This window comes from Orcinus orca, chromosome 6 (genome assembly GCF_937001465.1).
Source record: "Orcinus orca chromosome 6, mOrcOrc1.1, whole genome shotgun sequence".
NCBI classification, from domain to species: Eukaryota; Metazoa; Chordata; class Mammalia; order Artiodactyla; family Delphinidae; genus Orcinus; species Orcinus orca.
In genome coordinates, this window is record NC_064564.1 from 99,863,066 (window position 1) to 99,882,247 (window position 19,182).

Consider the following 19,182-nt stretch of genomic DNA (forward strand, 5'->3'; position numbering starts at 1 on the left):
TAATCAGAAGAACAGATAATAGGGTCTGTTGTAGTTGTAAGCAGCCCTTGAATATAAAAGTATTAATTTTACTCAACTCCAAGAGGACCGGACACTGGCATTCCTGTGAGGTAGATGCAGCATTTAAAAAATTGTTCCCAGTGTCCTCTGAGTTCTGTTTTCCCCAACCAGGGCAGACCCACGTGGGGGAGACAAAAGATAACTTGAGGACTGAGGCCGGATGACTTAGACCAGGGGAAATAAGGGGAGGTCTCTGAAGCTCAGGGAATCCCTGGATGATATTTTGGGTCAGCTTCAACTCTTGGCATTCTCCTCCTGCTGAAGTATCCCTTGTTTCTTTAGAAGAAAAGGGTGGTGGAGACCACAGTGAATCCCGACTTCAAGATTAGTCAGGTAAAACTGGACGAACCTAAAGAGTTTGGGAATAGATCGGGAAAATGTGCTCCCTTACAGCGGGCCTCCTCCCCATTACTCTTCTAGTATCAACTTGTTCTTACATGGGCTGATGGCCTCTACTGACTTGGCCCTGAGCACAGAAGCTGTGAAGCCAGGTAAGGTGGAAAAAAGAGGTGAACTTCCACCCTCAAACAGCCAAGTAACGCCTTGACTATCTCCATTCTGCTAGCAAATAAAGCACAGAATCCAGCCCAGCCAGAGACCTGGAAAGGAAGCACAGAAGCGTGAAAAATAAAAACGGGAACCTCACGATTCTTTCAAACGGCAGTTTGGTCAAGGTGTGAGTTAAAGAGTCATAGATCATGTGTAGCACTCCCTCTTTATTTACTGATGCTCACTCTTCTGAGGTTTAACCTTACATAAACCCGGTGAACTGCAGAAGCAAGATGGCATGGGATCTCAGCGTGCATTTGAAGAAACTCCACACTACGTCTTTGAATTTCCTTCTAGGTTCCCCGCCTGATGTCTCTATCTCTTGGGAGCCTCATAACCTTTTTACGCCACTCTTATAAAATGTGTCATAATTCCTCTTATCCTGGGTTATTTCAGAGGCCAGAAGATGCCGACGCACGTGCGTGTCCTAAAGCCCCCAGCCCCAAGCGTGGCTGCCCCTGGGCGCAGCAGTAAACGCGGGTGGAATGGAACAGGATCCTCCAACGTCTTTTTCCACCTCTGATTTCCGTTAAACATTAGCTCCGGGGTCTGCGCGCAGCCCCCAACGGGCCAGGAGGCGAGCTTGGACTCTCGGTGGACAGCGGTGGAGGGCCGAGGGCGCACTTCCTGCGGGACGGCGGGAGAGGGCGGAGCTGCCCGCCTCCCCCCTCCCCCTCCCCCGCTCTCCCCGCCCCCTCCCCCTCCGTGGGCTGCCGGGGGCCGCGGGGGCGGGGCGGCGAGCGGGCTGGGCGGCGTGGCGGGGCGGGCTGGGCGCCCTGGGTAAGGTGCGAGCGGGTCCGCTGCGGGCTCCGGCGTGGAGCGGAGTGGAGCGGCGCAGAGCAGTCCGGCCCAGCCCAGCGCAGCCCGGCGCGGGCATACGCGAGCCGGCGGGTGGCGGTGGCTTCCAGCCCGGCTGGTGCTGGGCCTCCGACCGAGCTGCGGCCGAGCGGGGCCTTGGCCCGGGCTCTGGGGAAGCCCGCCGCGGCGGGCTGCAGGAGGAAGCGGCGGCGGCGCGTCCCGAGCCGTGCGAGCCATGTCGGGCGGGCCCCCCAAGGCCCTGCCGTCCACTGGGCCCCAGTCCCTGCGCGACATGCCGCACCCGCTGGCCGGCTCCAGTAGTGAGGAGGCCGTGGGCGGCGAGAGCACGCCCAGCCCAGACCTGCTGACGGCCCGCAGCTTCGGCGACAAGGTGGGGCGCGCGGGGCTGGGGACTGGGAGGCTCGTTTCGCTCCCGAGCGGGATGAGGGATCTGGATCTGGTCCCCGCTGGGCACCGGGCCGCGCCCACTCTGGCGCCCCTTTCCGGGGGACAGGCGTGCCCTCGCCCCAGAGCCTTGGGGAAAAAGCGTCTCCTCCCTACTGCCCCCGCGGGGTCGCAGCCTCTGGCGGAGCGGCCAGAGGGGACGGGCTTGCCCGGCTGGTCGCGAGGCCAGTGACAGCTGGTGGGGAGGGGTCCCGCCTGCCCGCTGTGGCTGGAGGCGTGCGTGCAGTGCTCAGAGTCTGTGTCCTGGGATGGGGTCCCGGTTCCTCCAGGTGCATCTCTGAAGGCTGAGCTGCCGAGTCACTTGTAGCTCCTCCAGTTTGCTGCGACTGCAAAGAAGCAAGAGTTAATGGTTTTCCGTGGTCTTACTGCCAGAGGCTTCTTACCCCTGTCTGTCATGGGGGCAGTGATCTTTGTTTAGGTTTGCTTTGTGCCCTGAGGAGTCACCTGACTCCGACCCCAGCCGGCAGCGGGAGTAGAGTGGCCCTGGGGTTTTCTGTCTGGGGCTCCATTTACCTCTCACTGTCTCCCACGCTGTTTAGGTTTGGCAGAGGCTGGTTTTGTGGCTGAAGGGAAGAAAGGTCGCCCTTTGACCTTTTTTGCGTAGAGGGGGGCTCCTGATTTTCTTAGAGCAGCATATGACCCTCCTGCTGCTTTGAGAGACAGTGAGGGGTTAGGGGCGGCATCTCCCTCCCCCCCCCCCGTTGCCACTTCAGCTGTGATCAGGACTTGAGCTGATTGTATCAGCGCTGCTGTTGCCACTTAGTCAATAATTGCAGAAATTAGAATTGTTCTCCACACCTGTGATCAGGTGTAAATACTAAGTGAATGCCTCTTAGTAAAATACTAAGTGAAGGCCTCCTTGTCCCAATACTGAATGGAATCAGGGGACCCAAATTTCTTTCCCCCTTAGATGGGAGGGCATGTGGTACAGTAAAAATGAGTGTGAGTGTACTAAGCAGTCAAATTAGCCAGGAAGTGGGAATTGATGCACCTTCCCGAGAGGGTTTGTGAAAGCAAAGAGTGGGGCAAGTTGGGGGGGGGAGGAGGCAAAGCATTAGTAGCAAGTAAACTTTAAAAAGCTAATAAAACCAATGGATTGAGCAGCTGGATGTGTGTGTGTGTGTGTGTGTGTGTGTCTTTGTAAGTATTTCTCTTTATTTTATAGAAGATTATAGACTATATGAAGGCTTGAGTCGCTTGGAAGTACCTTGCCCATATTTGACACTCAATAAGTAATTGTTGAATGAATAATTTGCTTTCTTTTTTTTTGTTTTTGTTTTGCGGTACGTGGGCCTCTCACTGTTGTGGCCTCTCCCGTTGCGGAGCACAGGCTCCGGACGCGCAGGCTCAGCGGCCATGGCTCACGGGCCCAGCCGCTCCGCGGCATGTGATATCTTCCCGGACCGGGGCACGAACCCGTGTCCCCTGCATCGGCAGGCGGACTCTCAACCACTGCGCCACCAGGGAAGCCCAATTTGCTTTCTTATGTACAGAGAACTTGGTCCTATGTGCATGTAGGATAGGAATTGAGGTTAAACTTATAATTTTTTTCTCAGGTCTGTGTAGGATAGTGAATTAATTATATATCGCTGTGTAACCAATTACTGCAACATTTAGCATCTGAAAATAGTGTCTGTGGGCCAGAAATCTGCAAGCAGCTTAAATCTGGGTGGTTCTGACTCAGGTCTTTCATGAGCTTGCATTCAAACTTTGACTAGGGCTGCAGTCACTGAAGACTGGGTTGGGGGTACGTCCTCTTCCAAGCTCACTCTCTCGGCTGTTGGCAGGCCTTAGTTCCTCTCCATAGGGCTTCTTGAGGTGGCACCTGCTTTCCCCCAGAGCAAGTGATCCAAGAGATGGAGAGATCCCAAGACTCAAACCACAGTCCTGTGTAATCTAGTCTCGGAAGCGACATATTTCTGCCGTATTCTATTGGTCACACTGGCCATCACTGGTACAACCTGGGAAGAAGGTATGAATAATACCAGGAAGCGGGAATCATCGAGGTATCCTGGAAACTGCCTGCTACAGATGGCTCTTTTAAATATCTGCTTAATGATCCATTCTTGGAGGACACGTGATGCAGAAGTGTGGGCATTTTGCTACTAAGTACTGGGAGGACAGATGCCCTGTATCCCTGAGATCTAGTTGGTGGACAGGAAGTCGAGCCTAAGTCTAATTACTTCTGGCTTCCTTCACAGGGACAGTTCCATGAGAGAGATGGTCTTGAAGGCATTATTATTAATTATTGAATATTTAATAAGTCTCCTTAGAGCTGCGAGGAGCATCAAAATGACATGACTCCCGAAGGCCTGATTTATAGTTAGCCACTTTTCCTTAGAGGGCAGTATAATTTCTTCCTCTGACTGGGAGTAACATTTTCCTTGAATCTTGGCATACACATATGTTCTCGTAACTCTGGAGAAATTTCTGCAGAGAGAAGCTACCAAGCAACAGAGGTGAGTCAGGACCAGTGGAAGGAAGCCTTCCCTTTGCTCTTTCTCTTGCCCAGGAAGTGTGGGGTTCACCGGAGGGGAGGTAGGAGCGTTGAGTGCTATGGTCTGTCTTTGAAAAGAAGCCTGTGCCTTTTATAATGGACCTTGGGGTTGTGATCCTGGATGCCTGATTCAAAATCAGTTCTGAGGGTTTGACAGGCTGCTCATAGTACAGGGTTATTGTATTATGCAGAGGGGAATTGCTGAGGTGCCACGAACAAGAAAGCCTTTCGTCTTGGTCCAGCGGACGCTTCTCAGTGGCCTCTGGGGTTCTGGGAAGGAGGAAAAGACCAAATGTCATGGCCTCTTCATCCACAAAATTGAAAATCATTCAAACCATGGTGTGAAGGGAAGAATCTTTTCTATCTACCAAGGGTTGCTAGGAATTCTTTTGACGCTGGCTAAACTCCCCAGGCCTTCTAGCCCTGTATCTTTCATCTCCACCTGAAATGTAAATACACCACTTGGCCCTTTCTGTCTTTTTTTACTTTCATCTGCAAACCACTGTGGGCTTGCTTCTCCCCTGACTCAGCCTCTAACTCCTGTGTACCTCCCAAAGCCTGACACCAAGCCCTCTCAAGCCCCACCTGTGGTTAACACCTCTACCCACATCCTCAGTCTCTTCATTGAACTCTTCCACCTACTTCCTGCCCCCTTAAGTCACTGCTTCCCCTGAAGTCTTCAAAATGGAGGTGTCTTTTCCTCCTACACTCCACTTATTTCAGGTTTAGGAGATGCGGGTCAGTAGTGTCCTTTCTCTCCACTGCCTTTTTTTTTTTTTTTTTTTTTTGGCCGTGTTGGGTCTTTGTTGCTGTTCGCGGGCTTTCTCTATTTGCATTTGCGGCGAGCGGGGGCTACTCTTCGTTGCGGTGCGCATGCTTCTCATTGCGGTGGCTTCTCTTGTTGCAGAGCACGGGCTCTAGGTGCATAGGCTTCAGTAGTTGTGGCACGTGGGCTCAGTAGTTGTGGCTCGCGGGCTCTAGAGCGCAGGCTCAGTAGTTGCGGCACATGGGCTTAGTTGCTCTGCGGCATGTGGGATCTTCCCGGACCAGGGCTCGAACCCGTGTCCCCTGCATTGGCAGACGGATTCTGAACCACTGCACCACCAGGGAAGTCCTCTCCACTGCCTTTTAACGATCAAGTGCTGCCCCTCTGAGGCTCATGTCATTGTATTTACTCACTCAGCAAATATTTGAGGGCCTCCTACGAGCCAGGCACTGTTTTAGGAACTCAAATGCACCAGTTGAAAACCCCTGCCCTCATTGGGTATATTTTAGTGAGTACGTACTATTTTATGTAATAAATGCTGTGAAAGGAAGAAAAAGTTGGGGGGAAGGGAATGTTCAGGATCACTGGCTGAAGGGAGGCAGCTTCAGTTAGACGCTACTGAGAACTTGAGATTTGAGCAAAGACTTGAAGGAGGTGGGGCAGTTGGCGAGTGGATGTCTGGAGGAGTGTCCTGGTGGAAGAAATGGCCAAAGCAGAGGCCTGGCAGCTCCTGCCCGCTGTGACGGGGACTACCCTAGGAGCCAGCGTGGTTGGGGCAGAGTGAGCAATGGGGAGTCCTTGGCCAAGGGCTGGGAGGAAGGGGGCCACATAGTCTGGGGCCACTCTGGGAACTTTGGCCTTTACTTTGAGCGCCATTGCAGGGACTTGAGCAGAAGGAGGGTGTGATTTATGTGTTGAAAGGATCACACAGGCTGTTGAATTGAGAATCCTTTATTTGACTATTCCACTGAATTAGGTTTCTTTTCCGTCAAAAACACATAAATCAAATGCAACCTGGCTGAAGAAAAGAAAAAAATCTATTGGCTCATGTTGAAAAGCCCCAGGTATTTTGGCTTCTGGAGTGGCTGGAACTAGGTATTCAAATGATGCTGGGAGTCTGTCATTTTCCATCTCTTGACTCTGCTTTCTCCTCTCTGTGTTAGCTCTGTTCTCAAGCCGGTGAAGGGATATAACTTTGCAACTCCAGCAGAAAGAGAGCACCTCTTTCTTGATAATTCCAGCAAAAGCTCTGGGCTAGTGTCTCCTGGGCCTAAATTGGGTCAGGTGCTGAAGCCAGTCTTTGTAACTCTGACTGCCCAAGGCCTGGACCAGGTCCTTATCTTTGGAGGGTGGAGAAGGGAAGTTTTTGTGTGTATGTTTTAACTGTGAAATATAAATATGTGAAGTATAGAAATGCATCTGTATTAATAAAATGTATCTATACAGTTTAAAGAATAATAAAATGAACACACATAAAGTTAAGGCATAGACTCTTACCAGTATTTTGGAAGCCCTCTCCGTGTCTGGGGAGGAAAGAGGTGGTTTCCAAAGCAACGTCAGGATGCTCCCCCTAGAAGGAGGAGGAACGAATGAATGTTGGACCAGCGTCTGTTGTTTCACAGATGTCCATTACAGACCTTCCACTGCCTTCTTTGCTGTCACTTTGTAACTTCCCTGTTTCTCTTGTTCATTAAAATCTTGAAACCCCCCAACTAACTGTCTTCTCAAATCATGCCTTTACTTCAGGGGACTCTGTCCAGATCTCTAAAACTATCAGTTTCTTGACCTTTTATCTAGTCACCTTCCCCTTTTTTCCAGTTCATTTGCCCTCTCCCCCGGCCACATCCCTGCATTATAATACCTACAACTGTTCCTGCCCTGAAATAATGCCATTACAAAGCTCTCATCTTGCGGTGCCCTCCTCCCAGTCAGTGAGAACTGCCTACACCTGTTCCCTGACCCCTTGTTTTCACCTGCCTCCTTTAGATTCCACGGCTTAACTTGTCAGTTGCTCCTGCCACTGTCCTTTACGCAGTTCCCTTGCTCTCCCTTTATATCCAGCTTGGGTCATTCCATTTGTTCCTGTCTTTTGCCTGCACCTCAGGTGTGGAGGTGCCTTGAGAGTTGCTGCCGGTGTAACCTCACAGCTTCCAAGCACAGTTGGGGCCTCGGTGGTGCTGAGCCATCCTTTCTTTCTTTTTTTTTTTTAATGTGGGATCCTAGTTCCCCGACCAGTTGCCCGCGCCCCCTGCGTTGGAAGTGCAGAGTCTTAACCACTGGACTGCTAGGGAGGTCCCATGGGCCATCCTTCCTTTCCGCAGAGGCTCCCACTCTGTACCGTGGCTGATCTGAAGCTTTGCTCTGCTCCTCACCCCTTCCACGCCCCTACCCCACCCTCCTGTTCTGCTGATGGCCTCACTTTCTACCTTAGAGAAGATAGAAGCCACTGGAAAAGAACTTTCACCAAACTCAAAATGATCAGAATCTGTGGCCGCCCATTCTTTGCCCCCGTTTGCTAAGGCTGATCCTGGAGCATGTGGCCTGCCCCCTCTGGCCTCTTAGACACCCTGCTGTCACTCCTGTGTCTTCAGACTATCAACTGGCTCATTCCCATCAAATTTTTTTTTTTAATTTTTAAATTGAAGTATAGTTGATAAACAATGTATTAGTTTCAGGTGTACAGCAAAGTGATTCAGTTATATATATACATCAGTATAAAACTGAACCACTTTGCTGTACACCTGATGTATATATATGATATATATAAATATTTCAGATTCTTTTCCCTTGTAAGTTATTACAGAATACTGAGTATAGTCACCTGTGCTATACAGTAGGTCCTTGTTGGTTATCTACTTTATATATATACTAGTGTGTATTTCGATCCCAACCTAACTTATCCCTCCCCCTGCCCCTTTCCCCTTTGCTAACCATAAGTTTGTTTTCTGTGTCTGTGGGTCTGTTTCTGCATTCCCATTAATGTTTCAACATGCGCAAGGTGCTCTCATTTCTAAAACAAACCAAGTAAAGAAAACTGTTGTGATGCTTCCTTCTCCTCCATCTCATGCCCTATTTTCTGACTCTTCTTCACCTTTTGAAAGAAAGGTTTGCGCCTCTTGTCTCTACTTCCTAACCTCTGGCTTACTTCTCAGCCTACTGCTGTCTGGTTTCTGGCTTTACTACTCAAGGTCCCTCGTGACTTCCTTATTGCTAAATCCAGTAGACACTTCACATCCTTGTCTTCCCTGACCTCTTGCTAGGTAGCACTTGATCCTGTTGAGTAACCCACTGCTTGAAACTCTCCTCGCTGGGATTTGTGTTTTAGAGCGTGCACTCTGGAGCCAGGTCGTCTGGATTTTAATCCCAGCTCCACTGCTTACAGTCTTTGTGACAGTAAATTATTTAACCTCTCTGAGCCTCAGTTTCCTCCTCTGTGAAAAGGGGATAACAGAAGTACCTGCATCACAGGGTTGACATTGAAGATCCATTGCGTTCATACTTAGAGTAGTGCCTGATGCATAGTGAGCCTTTAATAACAGTGAGAAGGTGGTGGTTATTCCCTGATACTGACCTCTCCACATTTTCTTTGTACATTGTTGCCATTCTTTGTCAATTTCAGTATCATTTGTGGTCTGGTCAGGAGATAAAAACCACTGTAGGTTTTTCAAACTGAGAGACTTAATACAGGGAATTAGCTACATAGGTGCTGGGAAACATGTGAAGTCAAGCAGAGGACAGGGAGGTAACCCAGAGAGTAGCGATAGCAGGAAACTGCAGTCACCCTCAGGGCTGGGGGGGGTCAATGGGAGGAGGTGAGATTAGAAGAATCCAGGAGCTTCTGTGGGAACTAGACCATGGCAGGGCTGCTCAACAAGAGCAGGGACCTCAGGCGGAGGGAGCCCTGGAGAGGAAGCAGCTAAGGCCAGGGATGCTATCTGAACCAGAGAGGAGGGGTTGGGGTAGGGGAGAAGCACCCTGGCTTCTCTCCTCCTCCTGCTTTTGGTCTTTCACCTGTATCATCCGTTGGCCCAAATAGCTTCCTTGGTGGACATGTGACCCTAGCAGAGTCAAATAGCCAAAAAGAGATTTGCTCAGATGGCTGCTGGGGGAAAGAATCTCTCTTTTTGTTAGATTGTGAGCCTTTGTTTCTTGTGATGTGGAGAGTGCCTGCTTAAGAATGAAGCCAGAGAGGAATGTGGAGCTGTAGAAAAAGAGGGCGACAGGCCCTGAAGATCCCTTGAGTCCCGGATCCACCTGTGCCAGCTGTGCCTGAAGCTGGCACTGCTGCTCAGCGGGCATCCTGGTTACAGGAGGTCATGAATGCCCTTTTGTTTATACTATTCAATTTGATTTGATTTGTCACTTGAAACTTAAAAAAAAAAAAAAAGACCAATACATCGACCTTAAAATGTTAAGTGAAAATCAAGTTTTACTTTGGGATGGTTAAGAGGAGGGTGCTTAGTTCCTATTGGTCAGCCCCACTCTCAGAGTGTATTATCTGCAGATCAGCTTTGGTGGCAGAGGTGTGTTTTCACCAGGTCCTTGAAGTTTGAGGAGGCTTTCAGGTGCCGGGTGGGGAAGGCGTCATGGGCCAGGGGAGCAGCTTGAGCAAAGCTCCTGAGATGGAAAAGACTTGTGCCTGCTGGGGTTGCCCTGGGTCGGGTCATGTGTTGGGAGTGGGTTTGGAGAGTCCAGAGGTGGGGATTAGTGAGAGAGGAGGTGGGAGGACACAGCAGGAGGAGGCTGTGACTGCTCCGAATGCTCTGATGTGGAGGTTAGCTTTTATTCTTTAGGCAGGAGCCAGCCGTAGAGGGTTTTTGAGCAGGGGAATGTGTGATCAGTGCTTGGGACGGGAAGAGACTGGCAGTGAAAGAGGTAAGTTAGAAATGTGTCGGTTTGGTTTAGGTTGAAGTTGTCGCCTGGAAGAACAAAGAACAGAAAATGTAAAGGTGACTAGTTTTGGTACAGTGGGGATGACTGGTTTTCTAGTCTAGGAGACTGGTGCCGACTGGTGCCCTCACTGAGAGGGGGAACACAGATTGGGAAGCAAGTGTGAGCAAGTGTAAAGATGACTAGAATGCAGCGTAAAGTCAGGAGCTGGGTCAAAGTTCGTCTGAACACTGCCGTTGAAAGCCCACTCAGACTTCAAGAGTTAGCACACATGCTGCCTCCTGGGAGCTCTTCTGTATTATATAAACGTGTGACCCCAGCAGATCCAAAGAGAGATGGGAGTGGAAGATGTAGAGGTTGAGGTCAGAATTTAAACAAAGTGAATATTAGCAATCAGATGTAAGGCGAGAGGTCGTAGCAGTTTGTAGTGAGAAGGGTGGTAGCTTGGGGAAAAAGCAGGGTTGAGGGAAGGTCTTTAGGACAGGGAAGAGTTGGGGGTTAGTGGAGGTTACCGGGAAGAAGGCAGATGAAAGTCTCTCAAAATAAGTACATAAATAACAGCTTGGCAAAGGTGCAGTAGTTCATGTATGAGCAATTGGGTTTGTTTACTAGATTCTAGAGGGGATCATATGCTCTCTCCTGTTTGCCTTGCCCAGCAGAATTCCTCATTTTGGCTGCCACAGAGCAGGGATCAGGAATTATTGTCGTGTGTGTGTGTGTGTGTGTGTGTGTGTGTGTTGGGGGTAGGAGGAGACAAGGGCAAGAGGTACATGCAGAAAAGGTGTTTCAGGGGTCCTGTTTGAGAAAAGGCACAGAGGCGAGAAAAGCACACGGCATGTTTGGGCGGCAGAGTGCAGGCACTTTCCAAAACTTGAATCTCTTGAATGTCTGCTGCATGCCTGGCTCTGTGCTGGATGCTGGGGAAGTTGAGAAAGATAAAAAAAAGTACTCTCTTGAGAGGGTCATTGTCCGGTGCAGAAGAGAGACGTATATCCAGATTGTTGCAATAGAATCTGAAAAATGCTAGATATATTTACTAGTTCTGAGGCCTTGGGTAAGTTTCTTAACCTGGTAATGCCTCAGTGTCTCCCTAGTTAAATTTTGGATTATTTCGCAGTGGTGTTCTGAAGATTAAATGAGTGGGGTTTTTTTTGTTGTTTTTTTTAATGTTTATTTATTGATTTGGCTGTGCCGGGTCTTAGTTGTGGCACATGGGATCTTCATTGCCACATGTGGGATCTTTCAGTTGCGGCATGCGGGATCTAGTTCCTTGACCAGGGATTGAACCTGGGCCCCCTGCATTGGGAGCACGGAGTCTTAGCCCCTGGACCACCAGGGAAGTCCCTTAAATGAGTGTTTAGAATAGTGTCTGGCACACAGTAAGTACCATGAAAATGCTAGGTGTTGTTATTGCCTTAGAAGCAATAACTGGGACCTCTGGGAGCCTGTACAGAACACGTACCTCGGTCATCCCCACCCCAGTGAGCGACCTGGGGTCTTCAAACAGCAGCCCTTGTCAGTCCTTGGTTGAGCGCCCCATGGATGGGGTGTTTGGGCATTAATTCCCAAGCACTTTCCAGCCTGCCCCATGGGTGGAAAGTGCTTGAGCAGCCAGGGGAGCAGTCGGGCCAAGAAGTGCGGGTGCTGGCGTGGAAGTCGGGCCAGTGGGCACTGAACTGGCCAGTGAGAGGGGATAGGTGGACACCCATGACATCTGCACGGTTATTATGGAAATAACATGTAGGGAGTGGGGCAAGGAGTGACTGTGCTCAGGGGGGTGGTGGCTTTTCCAAAGGAGATGATATTTGAGCCGGAGAGTGAAAAAGTAGATATTTCCCAAATGGACAAGGCAGGAGGAGTAACCAGAGCAGAAGACCCAGCCTGTGCCAAAGCTTGGCAGTGTCAGTTTGCAGGTGTGGAGGGTGAGGGGAGGCAGTTTCACAGGGGCTTTGACCTCCTGGATTCAGGGGTGTACTGGTCAGGAGTCTTGTTTGCAAACAGTAGGAATCTTACTCACACTATAAGCAATACCATACGCACATACCATAAAATCCACCTTTTAAAAACATACAATGTAGTGATTTTTAGTATATTCACAAGATTGTACGACTGCCGCCATTATGTAATTCCAGAGGGCTTTTGTCAGCCCCAGAAGACACTTGACACTCAGTAGCAGACGCTCCATTTTCCCCACTCTCAGCCCCTGGCGGTCACTAATCTGCTTTTGCTCTCTATGAATTTGCCTATTCTGGGTATTTCATAAAAATGGGATCATAGAATATGTGGCCTTTTGTGTCTGGCTCCTTGCACTTAGCCTAATTTTTTTAAATTAATTTATTTATTTTTGGCTGTGTTGGGTTTTCGTTGCTGCACGTGGGCTTTCTCTAGTTGTGGTGAGCGGGGGCCACTCTTCATCGCGGTGTGTGGGCCTCTCACTGTCGCGGCCTCTCTTGTTGCAGAGCACAGGCTCCAGACGCACAGGCTTCAATAGTTGTGGCTCATGGGCTCTCAAGTGCAGGCTCAGTAGTTGTGGTGCGTGGGCTTTGTTGCTCTGCAGCACGTGGGATCTTCCTGGACCTGGGACTGAACCCATGTCCCCTGCATTGGCAGACAGATTCTCAACCACTGCGCCACCAGGGAAGCCCCCCAGGATATCCTCTTTTAAAACTGAAAAGTATTCCGTTTTATGTATATACCATTTTTTTTTTAATCAGTTATCTATTGATGGACATTTAGGTTGCTTCTACCTCTTGGCTATTGTGACTAATGCTGCAGTGGACATGGATGTGCAAATATCTCTCCGAGATCCTGTTTTCAGTTTTTTTGGACATATAAACCCAAATGTTTATATATAAAAACTGGACCATATGGTAATTCTGTTTTTAAATTTTTGAGGAACTTCCATACTGTTTTCTATAGTGACTGCACCATTTTACAGTCGCATCAACAGCGCCCAAGGATTCCGATTCCTCTGCCTCCTCACCAACGCTTGCTATTTTCTGTTCTTTTGATAGTGGCCATCCTAATGGGTATGAGGTTGTATCTCGTTGTGGTTTTGATTTGTGTTTCTCTGATGATTAGGGATGCTGAGCATCTTTTCATGTGCTTGTTGGCTATTTGTGTACCGTCTTTGGAGAAATGTCTGTTCAAGTCCTTTGCTCATTTTAAAATCAGATTATTTGATTTTTTTATTGTTGAGTTGTAGGAGTTCTTTTTATATTCTGGATATTAACCCCTTATCAGATATATGATTTGCAAATGTTTTGTCCCATTCCATAGTTTACCTTTTAACTCTCTTGATTGTGTCCTTTGCACAAAAGTTTTTAAGTTTGATATAGTCCCATTTGTCTGTTTTTGCTTTCGTTGCCTGTGTTTTTAGTGTCATATCCAAGAAATCACTGCCAAGTCCAGTGTCATGAAGCTTTTCGCCCTATGCTTTCTTCTAGAAGTTTTATAGTTTTGGGTCTTAGGTTTAGGTCTTTAATCCATTTTGAGTTAATTTTTGAATATGGTGTAAGATGAGGGTCCAATTTCATTCTTTTGTGTGTGGATATCCAATTTTCCCAGTATTACTTGCTGAAAAGACTGTTCTTTACCCTTTGAGGGTGTATATACTTTTAAATCTAATTTCTAACTAGAATCGATAAACCGTGTTAATACTTGAAGTGCTAACATGAATTTTGTACATGTGTTTGAGTGACTTCTCTGTACTATGTGCTGTGTGAGGCATCATGTTCCTTGGGAGTTAAGATATCTACATTTTGGAAATAACATTAGCCTGGGACAGGTCAGGTCTCAGACATGCCAGGCGAAAGATGTCTTACTGTAATTAGAATAAAAATGGTTGTGGAGTAGTTGTTTTATTGCAAAAATGGAAAGCTAGACCTTCTTTTGGGCTATTTAATTCGAGCAGAGGTATGTTCTCAGGAACTGGGCTTACTATCATCTTGCTGCATCAGCATCTGTGCTGCAAAAATGTGATATAGCAGGCATTTTCTGCACTGTCCGGTCCAGTACATCTTGTTTATTTCATGACTTGCATCAGCAATTGTGAAGGACACTTGGACTTTTTTTTTTCATTTCTCAAACATTTATATGAGCCTCTCTGTGCCATGCTCAGGAGATACACAGATGAACAGATGGCCTTACCTTTTAGCTACCCAAGGAAGGGAGACAAAGAAATACAAGTGAGTCATTGCTGTTTAACATGATGACAAGGGTATGTGCAGAATGCCAGGGGGGTAATCAGAGTGATTTATTAGCGTTAAAGACATTTTTGAGTGAAGCACGTTGGAAGGAGGTCTTGGGTTACCTGTTATAGGTAACAATGGTCAATGTTGGGATATGAGTGAGAATTTGAATTTGAATCCAAGATTGGCCATGTAATTTGTGGGACCCAGTGCAAAGTTAAAATTCTTATCCCCCTGTTAAAAAAAATTATTAAGAATTTCATGATAGTGACAGCAGAGCATTAAACCCAGTATGGAACCCTTCTGAGTATAGGATCCTTGTGAAGCTGGCCCTGAGTATATCCTTTGGAGGTACTGGTTTCCAGGTCCTGTTAAAATCACCTCCTACCCATCTTGGTGTTCTGGGTCAGGACTGCTACCATCCTGAGGGTGTGTTGTAGTGAGTTGGGGTCCCCAAGGCTTGCTTCTCCAGTCTGGGTTGACTGTGGCTTGCCTGGAACACTCCATCCCCTGTCAACATTCTAGCATCTTAACACGGTCTCCTGTATGCCCAGCCTTTCATGTTTAACATACGCTTGGGACTGTTGTCATTTCCCTAACTGTTGCTTCTCTTCTCTTTTCCTTTTCTTCTGATTTCTTCCCCATCGAGGGTGTCCAGCATATGTCCCCTCAGTTATCCTCACCTTTACCCAGAGATAATAGTAACGTGTGTTCACAAGATCCTTGTGAACCTTTGGGGAGCACTTCCTTTGGTTGGGAGCTGTACTGCATCATCTTGAAGCACTCCCCAAGTTACTGTCTCCTTCCCCTTTGACAGCTGGGGACATGTAGGCTTTGAAAGGTGAAGTAACGTGTTCAAGGTCACAGAGCTAGATGAGAGTGGGGCTGGGATTTGAACTTGGGTTTGTTCAGCTTTAGAGCCCACTCTCTTCACCACCACCACTGCTACAAATTGGCATCCTTTTCCAAACCTGCTTCCCACTCTTTCCAGTGCTTACATGCATTAGACACTGTAGGTTGCATTTCTTATGCAAAGCACAGTTTCAGCCCAAGGGAAATGAAACCAGCCCCTTCTGTATCTTAGGCTGTTTCTTCCCTCATCTCAGTTTGTTTTTTTCAGCCTCTTACTCCTCACTGTAACCAGTCTCCCTTGTGAGAGAAGTTTCCCAAGGCTTGCTGCCTTCTGCCTGCTCACTCTCCCGTCACTGCCAGGCTCCTTGGATGAGCGGTCTTTGTGCACCGCTTCCATCTGCCTTGCCATCTGCCTCCTCTTGCCTCAGCATCGAGCCCCATGGGCCAGGTCCTGCCTCTACCACTCACGGCTCACGGAGAACTGCAGCGGCTGTTCTTCTGCTGTAGCATCCCAGGCCTTTAGAGCTGCAGAGGGCTTGGTGGTCACTGCCTCCAAGACCCTCTTTTTACGATGGAGGAAACTGTGGCCCAGGGAGAGAAGTGATTTATCAAATCAGGGTAACCCAGCTAGAGCTGAGGTTAGGACCCAGGTTTCCAGACCTTTGGTTCAGTGCTCATTTTCCTTGACTGACATCATTAACCAACTTCCCTCAATGCTTTTTTCCCTGTCTTTTTTCTCAGGGTCTTACTCTGTTCACTGCTATATTCCCCAGCCCAGTGCCTGGCACATAGCAGATGCTTCATTCACTGAATGAATTGGTTCTCTCCTCTCTTGACCCTCCCCTGGTCTGCCCTTGCTTCTCTGGACCCTCCTCTTTTTTTTTTTTTTTTTTTTCCTGAGCTCTAACTGTGAGCCCACCCAGCCATGGTTCCTGGCCTTTGCTAGTTCCTTATGTACCATCTCTGGATGGACTTCACTACTGCAGCAGGGCTTAGGATTTCTAGCTTTAAACCCATCTTTCCAAGTCTTTCTGTGATTCTTGTTTTTAGCACCTTATAATCACTCCATGGTGAGAGTATTTAAAAACCATGCCTTTCTTCACCTCCCCTTTTAAATATCCCACTTTTGTATATAAACATCACTGTCCTTTAATGCCTGTCTTCATTTCCATTGTCATTGTGAATATCCTAGTCAAGATGTATGATTATCTAACTGGCTTTCCTGCTTTGAGTCAGTCAGGTCCCTCCTCCCCAAACTATTTTATTCTGAACACTGTAGCCAGAATTCACCTTCCTAAAATATTGTATGTGTCATTCCCCTCTTTGGAGACCTGCGGCAAGACCTTCCCTTTGGAGACCTTTCCATTGCTTACACAGGAGTGATCTGAGTCCTTAGTCTGGCCTTCTGTGATCAGGTACCTATTTACCTCTATGATCCTCTCCTAGGAAGTTATGTCCCTGCCAAAGGATTTTACTCATGAGCTGCCTGGCACGTCATGTGAATTCTTGCTTGCCCACCTTTGCTGAGCTTTTGTCCTCTGTGTGCCTTTCCAGCTGCCCCCTGCTATTGCCATAGACCTTTGCTATTCAAGGTGTGGTCCATGGACCAGTGGCATTAGCATCACCTGGGAGCTTGTTGGAAATACAGAATCTCAGGCCTAATTCTAGACCTACTGAATCAGAATATGCATTTTGACGTGCTCCCTAAGTCATTGTACGCGCATTAAAAATAGAGAAGCACTGTTTTAGAACAAGGTTATTGAGTTTAGCTAAGTACTCACATCATCTGAGGACCTATTAGAGGATGCTGATGCCTAGGGCCCACCTCAAGAAATTTGGATATAATGAAGCTAGGATGGCCCAGGGAGCAGTATTTTGTAAAAAGGCTTTTCCAGGTGATTCTAACATGCAGCCAAGGTTGAGATCAGTTGCCTTAGAAGAATTTTCTGATTCACTCAGGGGGAATGCGCCATCAGACATGTATATCTCCTACACTGTGCTATAAACTCCTTGAGGGCAGGGGCTCTATCTGATTGCTTATTGCTGTAATGTCAGTGTACGAACAAAGCCTAGGATGGGGTGGGTACCCAAATATTTGCTGAGTCAGTAAATGGACATGAGCTAAATGACATGTACAGGAGTATTTGTTGCAATATTAGTTTTAATGGCAAAAGATAAGGAGCCTAAATATCTATCAGTGGGGAGCTAGTTTTATAACTAGGGTCATTTAAAAAATGTAGTATTAAAAAGAATATGGCAGGGCTTCCCTGGTGGCGCAGTGCTTGAGAGTCCGCCTGCCGATGCAGGGGACACGGGTTCGTGCCCCAGTCCGGGAAGATTCCACGTGCCGCGCAGCGGCTGGGCCCATGAGCCATGGCCGCTGAGCCTGCGTATCCGGAGCCTGTGCTCCGCAACGGGAGAGGCCACAACAGTGAGAGGCCCACGTACCGCAAAAAAAAAAATATATATATGGCAGCCCCTATATATACTGATATGAAATAATGGCAAGATATAGTAAGTAGAAAAAGTACAAGCCATGTATAGTTTGCTATCATTTGTAAGTGTGTGTGTGTGTGTAAGAGTACAGGTGTGAATGTGTACACTAGCCTTGGAAGGATGCACCATTGCCTCTCAAAAGGGTAATTTTCTGACCCTTTGAGAATGTAGTCTTCCTTCCTTGGAGACTGACCAAATTAGAGAGAAAGAGCCCTCCTCCTCGCTCCCTAATTTGGTTAGTAAAAGTTGATATAGATTAAAAAGGAAAAAGTTGACTAACCCCTAACTCCAATTAAATTTCAAATAGGCAAACAAGAAAAATGGGGCTGTCACTTGTAGTCCTGTGGGGTAGGATGTGTATGTTGTCCCTGCCTGGAAACTGAGTCATAACCACTCAAAACCTAAAGAGGACAGAGCTAAACTGTTACTGAGGGGCTAGAAGAGAGAATGCTCTTCTGTAGTCTTTACTCTGTTCTGATCAAATACAGGTGAATACTGGCTCAGAGTGAGCTTTTTCCCTTTTCTCCTGATGGTCAGTCAATATTTTGAACTTATTGTTTTTCCCCTGAGTTAAGAATTAAGAAATTCTTTTCTTTCCTGGTTCAAGTCACTGAGGAGGGGCAAGACCTTCCCTTGTTTCACCAGTTGGCCAGACTTCGTCCAACCCTCATTTCATGCTCTTGCCTCTGCCCTCCCTGACCAAAGGACTGCCGTGGACCTTGCCTGTCTCCATGAAAGAGAATGAGGTGTTTTCAGCCCAGTGACGTCAGTTCTTCTTCCTCCCACTTTTCTTCATGGCAATCCTTATCCTGGTGAGGGGTTCTGGGCTTCATTGCAGCTTCTTAGAGAGAGGGGCGGCCAACTTTCAAACACGTGGACGTGGAAGACGTGGTGTTAGGAGGTGGTTATGTTAGGGATAGACTGACAGCTCTTTCTAAGACGGTGCAGTTGACTTGAGTCTTTCGATGTAACCAAATTCTCCTCCCCTGGTCTACTGGGAGGCTCGGCACATTATTGTAGGTACCTGTGGAGCTTTTTGAGTAACCTAGGTAGTCTTTTATATAGTATTTTAGACTGCACTGTTCAGACTTTTAGATTGAATGAGATCCAGATTTGGGGCTAACATGTGCATCTACAGATTTCTAAGCAAATCTCAAGTGCCGAGGTTTGAGCAAAATGGTCACCTCTCCACTTTCAACTTGACTCTGAAGAAGAAGGTAGCCCCTGTTTTTTGTTTTTCCTCAAAGCATTCTTCTCTTGGACATGTGAGTGGAAAAGGGTAACATTTATTAAAGACACATCGCAGTGTTCCAAGATTATAAGTTGTAGAAGCAGCGGTTGCATTTTACATAAACCAGTTTTGGTATCACACAGGTGAGTATGTTTTCAGGTGTTGACCTCGGCAGGTTGGCTACTTATTTAAAGCCAAAAAAATTACGACACTGTCCATTTTAAACTTTCTTTGTGGTTAAATTATGATGAAACTGATAGAAAAGTCTTGCTGTTGACTTATTCATGAATCAAGGAAACTTCACGTATTATATAGGTTTATGATATTGCTGGAAATGGGTAGAGGATCTGTCCGTCATGAGAAACAATGTTGCCAGCGGCAGAAGGAA

General features: G+C 47.6%; 1 protein-coding gene across 7 annotated transcripts in view; it reads left to right on the forward strand.

Moving 5' to 3' along the window:
- The first annotated feature begins 1,371 nt into the window (after window positions 1-1,371).
- The window catches only part of SNX30 (sorting nexin family member 30), a 121,748-nt gene continuing 103,937 nt past the window's right edge, over window positions 1,372-19,182 (forward strand). For all 7 annotated transcript variants that reach the window (XR_007477860.1, XR_007477861.1, XR_004483045.2 and 4 more), the window contains exon 1: window positions 1,372-1,798. Coding sequence is in view for 3 of the 7 variants with exons in the window: in XM_004269329.4 (XP_004269377.1) it covers window positions 1,643-1,798 (156 nt within the window). In the remaining 4 variants the exon portion in view is untranslated. The remainder of the gene's footprint in view (window positions 1,799-19,182) is intronic.